The 7,807-nt window shown below is 34.5% G+C and overlaps 1 protein-coding gene across 16 annotated transcripts in view; it reads left to right on the plus strand.

The window, feature by feature from the left end:
• The window catches only part of DNAH12 (dynein, axonemal, heavy chain 12), a 192,246-nt gene that overhangs the window by 30,728 nt on the left and 153,711 nt on the right, over positions 1-7,807 (plus strand). For all 16 annotated transcript variants that reach the window (XM_010851635.1, XM_010851634.1, XM_010851636.1 and 13 more), the window contains exons 6-10: positions 1,781-1,970; positions 2,794-2,866; positions 3,465-3,623; positions 3,830-4,025; positions 5,596-5,784. In XM_010851635.1, the coding sequence (XP_010849937.1) occupies positions 1,781-1,970; positions 2,794-2,866; positions 3,465-3,623; positions 3,830-4,025; positions 5,596-5,784 (807 nt within the window). The remainder of the gene's footprint in view (positions 1-1,780; positions 1,971-2,793; positions 2,867-3,464; positions 3,624-3,829; positions 4,026-5,595; positions 5,785-7,807) is intronic.

The following is a 7,807-nucleotide window of genomic DNA, read 5'->3' on the forward strand; positions in this document are numbered from 1 at the left end:
GAAGGAGATCAGCCCTGGGATTTCTTTGGAAGGAATGATGCTAAAGCTGAAACTCCAGTACTTTGGCCACCTCATGTGAAGAGTTGACTCATTGGAAAAGACTCTGATGCTGGGAAGGATTGGGGGCAGGAGTAGAAGGGGACGACAGAGGATGAGATGGCTGGATGGCTTCACCGACTCGATGGACATGAGTCTGGGTGAACTCCGGGAGTTGGTGATGGACAGGGAGGCCTGGCGTGCTGCGATTCATGGGGTTGCAAAGAGTCGGACACGACTGAGCGACTGATCTGATCTGAACATAAAATTTACCATCTTAACTATTTTAAAGTATACTGTTCCATGGTATTAAGTATTTTCACACTGTTGTGCAACCAATCTCCAGAATATTTTCATCTCGCAAAACTGAAACTCTACACTCATTAAACACTCCCCATTTCCTTCTCCCCATAGTCCCTGCCAAGTACCATTCTATTTTTTGTTTTATGTATTTGACTACTCTAAATACCTCATATAATTGAAATCATAAGGTATTTTTTGTCATTGCCTTATTTCATTTAGCATAATGTCCTCAAGTTTTACTCATCTCCTAAATTTTTAAGCATTCTTTCCATTTTATTTGAGGTATATGTTGCAAATATTTTCTCCCAGATTGTCAGCTATCTTTTCACCTATTTTATTATGATGGGTTTTTGTCATGAAAGCATTTTAATTTTATGCAGTCAGAATTTGTTAATTATTTTTTTCTTTTCTATACCTGGAATTTGAATCATAGTTATGAAGTTTTCCCCTACACTCAAATGTAGAAGAATTTTATCAATTTTTTCTAGGCCTTGTATAGTTTTATTGTTTCAGTTAATTCCTAATCTATGTGGAATTTATTCTTCTGTATGTTGGAAGATATCTGTTAAATTAATCTTTTTCCAAATGGCTGACCAGTTGTTCCAGAAATATTTATTAAAATCATCTTTGCTTCAGTGATTTGGGGTGCTACATTTATTATACGCTACATTTTCCTATGTGTTGTATCTATTTCTGGACTTTCTTTTTTTTTTTTCCAGTGGTCTATTCATGTACCTATATCACACTATTCTCATTAGGGAGACTTTATAGTATGTTTTAATGTCTCCTAAGACAGGTTCTTCTTTGTAAATTTTCTTTCTCAGGGATTTCTTGGCTATTCTCACATGTTTATTTTTCTACTTGAACTTCAGGCTCAACTTGTCCAGTTCCTTAAAAACGTGTGTAGATACTTTTATCGGTATTGCATTAAATTGGGGAACAAATTAAAATTTTTGTGATGTTAAAACATCTTTACCAAGCTCAGGTACTATCTTTCCATTTGTTTATGTCTGTTTTTGTCAGACAACTCTTTCTTATGGGAGAATTTATGAAATTATATTATGATGCTATTGTACCAGAATATTATCTCCAAGAGATTGGGGCTTTGTTTACTACTATATCCTGAGCATTTGGAACAATACCTTTATATTTGTTGAATTAATGAATATTTGTTAAATGAAGGAATAGTAAGTTAGACAAAGGATCTTTGTTTTGCCTTGAAAAGTGAAGAGTATATTAAAAACATTAGTTTGGAGAGAACTCATCATAAATAAATATATAAAATAGTTTCTTTGTAGGTCATACTTTGGGGTAAAATATTTTTATTCTAAAAGCATGTTATTTTTTATAATATTTTTATTCCGAAGTGCTACATTTGCACATATATCATTGAAAGGGTACGCCATTTAGAACATTTATTTTTTTCTTATTATATTCTCAGTTCAACTATATTTATTTGAAGCAATGTGTAGAGAGTAGTCCGATAGTACCTATTCAGCAGGAATGGCTGGATCACATGTTAATGCTGGTACCTGAGTCTTTGAAGGAAGGGAAAGAACAAGAAGAACTTGTTCAAAGTCTCATAAACGAGGTGTCACGTGATTTTGAAAAAAGCATGAAGAGATATTTGGGTAAGTAGCATTTAACACACACCAAGCTTACTTGTTCCCCTGCCTATCCCAATCAAAAGCAGAAATATGTATAATAAACATATATTTAGCTGAATGTATTTTTAGAGTTTTAGCCTATAATCGAATCAAATCTTTGTAATTCATGGGCACCGTTTTTAAGGGCACTTTTTGTGTTCCCTCGTGGCTCAGATGGTAAAGCGTCTGTCTGCAACGCAGGAGACCCGAGTTCGATCCCTGTGTTGGGAAGATTCCCCTGGAGAAGGAAATGGCAGCCCACTCCAGTATTCTTGCCTGGAAAATCCCATGGACGGTGGAGCCTGGTAGGCTACCGTCCATGGGGTCACAAAGAGTCGGACATGACTGAGCGACTTCAGTTTTTTGTGTGTGATTTTTAATGTGCTTATTAACTAATAGTTTTTTAACTTTTAACTTTGTCTTTATCGTTGTAGTTTTGCTACTTATAGGATTGTAAGAAATTATTAGTGTGTTTGGGGAGATTTATTAGAGAAATAACCTTTGAAATTTTTAATTGGATTAATTTTTTAAGTTATTATGCCAGTGACCTTGGTATAGATAAGATGAAAATAGTTGAGGACTTATTAAAGCTTTACTGTATTTAAATTCACATTCAAAGTAGGGCCAAAATAGTACCAAAGGCTTAATTTTGTTTCAAACAAGGGACTTTTTTCTTATACTCATTTTGATGTATATTAAACTATACTACTCATTATCAAAAGTTGAAACTTTGATTTCAGTAGGTCTTGCAAAGATTTTCAAGAAGTATTTATCTATCTATAAAATACTGTTTTTCTTTTTTTTTTAGTGAGAAGTGTTCTCGTGAGACCTGATATTAATTGGCTTGAAGATGAAGGTGGCCCTATACCTGAATCCCCTGTGTGAGTAAATCTTTTAAAAAACAATACTGCATCTAGGTTATGATAACAGACTGAAAATAAACTGATCAATCTTACATTCAAGGCTAAAATTATGAAGCTCAAAAGTGTTTTGAAAACATGTAAAAGAACTGTAATACTGTTTTTTCCTCCCCTAAATATATCCTCTACATTGGGCTTACCTAGTTGTTGATTATACACTTATGAGAATCTATACTTTATAGATGTATAACTCAACTTGGTCTTTCATAAGTAAACTTTGGAGTATGCCAGACAGATTTCTCCATCTCATCTCCCCAATTCTAAGGACCAAGTTTGTTTATGTAGGGTGACTGAGCCAGAGCACAGTGGAAGTTAAGGAACTCATGCATGGCCCATCAGCCTTCCTTAGGCACCAATGATCTCTTTATTCTCTCTGAAGATAATGAACTCTCAAGACCTTGATCATGCTTATCTACTAAGTTTCCCATTGCTGACCCCATTTCTCTCTTCTCAATCCCCTCTTCTCACTTTGATACTAATTCTATGCCATAAGTATTACTTACTAAAATTTAGAATGTGTCATTTGAATTCTGTTTGATACAGTGTTTTGTTTTTCCAGAGGCCTGGATTATTCTAAGCCTTGGCATTCTAACTATCTGCAGACAAGAAACCAAATATTAGCTAATTTGCACATTGTTCATCCAACCATGAAAATGTTACTGGACCTTGGTTATACAACATTTGCCAATACAGTTTTGCTAGACTTAACTGGAATTAGGTAAAAGCCCATATTTATTAATTAACATTTAAAATTTGAATGTCTTCTGCTTGAGTCTTTATATTTTTGACTATATAAGTTTTATAACTGATAAATATTTAGGAGTTTTTACATTTAAAAAGTTTTTAGCTTATCTTACTTGCTTCACTCATTTTGTATCATGACCAGTTTGTTTGCTTTAAATCATTTTTTTTTCTCATAAATAGAGGTAAAGGCCCCATCGATTGTGAATCACTAAGAAATGATTTATCAATACAAGCTAGAAAGGCAGAAGAGAAGATAATGAACACTTGGTATCCAAAGGTTATAAATCTCTTTACCAAGAAGGAGGCACTAGAAGGCATTAAACCTGAGAAACTGGATGCATTTTATAACTGCGTTTCCACACTTATGTCAAATCAGGTAAATAGATTATGTATATTTTAAATGATAATGTTATTAAAGTTAATTTAGCATTTTATGAGGTATAGTGCTATATAATTATTTTGAAATAAAGTAAGAGAGACTTTTACTAGTTTAACTAAACAATACTTCATTTCTGGAAGCAGTGTAAAATGAGAGGTAACTCTAGAAGTATGTGTCAATATTATAAGTGATTACTGGACTCATGTTTAAAGGCTATAAGCTAATTATCTATAGCTTTATTAAAGAAAATTAATAAAAGGATTATCCTAGAGAATGTATTTTTGAACTTATGAAATTCTAGGTTAATTTATTATCATTTTGTTCTTAATAAAATCTTGATTTGAAATGTTATTGATCATTTTTAAATGACAGAGGATATGAATTTTATACAATTATTTTATTGGCTCCTTGAATTTTTACTATTGTAAAAATATAACCCTGGAAAAATAGTTTTTAATAAAAAGTTTTCCTTTTTGTAAAGATCTCCAAAGATTCCATAAATTTTGCCTTTTTAAAGGCATATATATACATGTATACACATATATATATATGAATCTGGTATGTAACACTGTAATGAATATACATGATTTCCTTTTTACCTTTATCCTCTTAAGAGGACTATGATTAAATGATAAGAAGTTAAGAGATGAAAAATGTTGTGAAGGTTATTTAAATCTATGTTTGTCTACTTTGTTTACATTTCTAATAATTGGTTATATATAAGAAAGTATTATTCATCCTTTAGTAACTTATAGTGCACATTTCTAAGTTCCAGTGGCTTCAGTCTCAAGTAATGGTATGCTGGAAATCTGATGCTCCAGGAGAAGAACCCCTGATTTGTAGTGTTTGCCAATTTCCATGGTATAAATATTCCTACCATGGTGATTTTCAGGCATCCAAGAGTTTAGTATCTGGCTCACAGAATTCTTGAATGTTTAACAATTAGCTCTTGTAATTGTAGGAGCTAGCATTAGTACGTCACTCTCACTTGCCCCAAATACATACCTCATGAAAGTAAAAGTGAAAAGTGAAAGTTGCTCAGTCATGTCTGATTCTTTGTGACCCCATGGACTATATAGTCCATGGAATTCTCCAGGCCAGAATACTGGAGTGGGTAGCTTTTCCCTTCTGCAGGGGATCTTCCCAACCCAGGGATGGAACCCAGGTCTCCTGCATTGCAGACGGATTCTCTACAAGCTGAGCCACAAGGGAAGCCCATCACCTCATGACACTCCCCAAACTGGGTTTTAGGCCCCTCCACCCCTCAGTCTTTACCATGCTGTTGGGTCTTCTGGAACTTTTTTTGTACCAGGGACAAAATTACTGAAGAATGTGGAAGATTCTAAGTTGCCATTTTAAGACTGTTGATATTCTATAGAAAAATTAAAGTTTTCATATATTGTTCTATTTTAAACTGTATTAAGAACATATTGTGCTGAATGAAGATAATTTTCAGGACTAAATGGATTGGTAAAATGAATTAATTATAGGCAATAGCTCACTGGTTTAAACTTTTAGTTAAAGGTTTGTACTTTCTAAAGTAGTAATAACTTATGGTATCATGCAGCTAAAAGATCTCTTAAAGAGAACTGTAGAAGGATTTGTAAAACTCTTTGACCCAGAAGATCAACGAAGGCTGCCCATATTTAAGATGGAATTGACTTTTGATGATGATAAAATGGAATTTTATCCTACTTTTCAAGATTTGGAAGATGTTGTCTTTGGTTTGGTTGAGCGAATAGCTGAAGCTCTGCAGGTAAGTCTTTATCCTTATTCATTGGGTTTCTTTTTAAAAAAATGTTTTATTGGAGTATAGTTGATTTACAATGTTGTTAGTTTCAAATGTACAGCAAAATGAATCAGTTATACATATACGTATATCCACTTTTTTTTTTTAAGATTATTTCTCCATGTGTATCATTACAGAGTACTGAGTAGAGTTCCCTGTGCTATACAGAGGTCCTCATTAGTTATCTATTATATATAAATATATGCATATACATACATATTTGTATTAGTGTGTATATGTCAATCCCAACCTCTTACTTTATCCCTCCACCCCATTACCCTCTAATAGCCAAAAGCTTTTTTCCTACATCTGTGACTCTACTCATCAGACTTCTTTCAGTTCAGTTCAGTTGCTCAGTCGTGTCCAACTTTTTGCAACCTGGTGGACTGCAGCACACCAGACTTCCCTGTCCATCACCAACTACCAGAGCTTGCTCAAGCTCATGTCCATCGAGTTGGTGATGCCATCCAACCATCTCATCCTTCATTGTCCCCTTCTCCTCCTGCCTTCAATCTTCCCCAGCATTAGGGTCTTTTCCAGTGAGCCAGTTCTTCGCATCAGGTAGCCAAAGTATTGGAGCTTCAGCTTCAGCATCAGTGCTTCCAATGAATATTCAGGACTGATTTCCTTTAGAAGTGACTGGTTAGATCTCCTTGCAGTCCAAGGGACTCTCAAGAGTCTTCTTCAACACTTCAGTTCAAAAATATCAATTCTTCAGCACTCAGCCTTCACAGTCCAACTCTCACATCCATACATGACTACTGGAAAAACCATACCTTTGACTAGATGGACCTTTGTTGGCAAACTAATGTCTCTTTTTTTAAATGTGCTGTCTAGGTGGTGGCTCAGACAGTAAAGTGTCTGCCTACAATGCGGGAGACCCAGGTTCAATCCCTGGGTCAGGAAGATCTCCTGGAGAAGGAAATGGCAACCCACTCCAGTATTCTTGCTGGAAAATCCCATGGATGGTGGAACCTGGTAGGCTACAGTCCATGGGGTCGCAAAGAGTCAGACATGGCTGAGCAACTTCACAGGTTAGTCATAGCTTTTCTTCCAAGGAGCAAGTGTCTTTTAATTTCATGGCTGTAGTCACCATCTGCAGTGATTTTGGAGCCCAAAACAGTAAAGTCTGTCACTGTTTCCATTGTTTCTCCCATCTATTTGCCATGAAGTGATGGGACTGGATGCCATGATCTTAGTTTTTTGAATATTGAGTTTTAAGCCAGCTTTTTCACTCTCCTCTTTCACTTTCATCAAGAGGCTTTTTAGTTCTTCTTTGCTTTCTGCCATAAAGGTGATGTCATATGGCTCTTCTTAAAACTTTTTAGTTGAATATAAGCTCTATAAACTGTATATGTACATAACTTGTTGTTTTCTTTTAATCCTCCAAATTTTTGTAAGTTAAAAGTGCTTTCTCTTTGAGAAAGTTTCCTGGCTTGAGATGACATTTTTCTTTTTAGAACTTATTGTAGTTATGAATTAATATATATATATTAATTTTTATGTTGTAGTATGAATATATACATATTTACAAATTGATATTTTATGTGTTTCATGTCCCCTATTGAGTTGTGAACTTCTTAAGGACAATATCCAAGTGATGTGTGTTCTTTCTAGAGCTTTCTAATATAATCACTTCAACATTATAATTCCTTATAGAGATTTGGTGAATGATAAAAAACTAAGTCAACTAAGGTTTTATATTTTAAATCATTATTTTGCATCAAGTTATCTTTTCCTGGACCATTGAAACCTGAAATTAATTTAAGTATAATATAAGTGAAGAGGAACTAAAAAGCCTCTTGATGAAAGTGAAAGTGGAGAGTGAAAAAGTTGGCTTAAAGCTCAACATTCAGAAAACGAAGATCATGGCATCCGGTCCCACCACTTCATGGGAAATAGATGGGGAAACAGTGGAAACAGTATCAGACTTTATTTTTCTGGGCTCCAAAATCACTGCAGATGGTGACTGCAGCCATGAAATTAAAAG

Source organism: Bison bison, unplaced genomic scaffold, assembly GCF_000754665.1.
Source record: "Bison bison bison isolate TAMUID 2011002044 unplaced genomic scaffold, Bison_UMD1.0 scf7180017864304, whole genome shotgun sequence".
Classification (NCBI taxonomy): domain Eukaryota; kingdom Metazoa; phylum Chordata; class Mammalia; order Artiodactyla; family Bovidae; genus Bison; species Bison bison.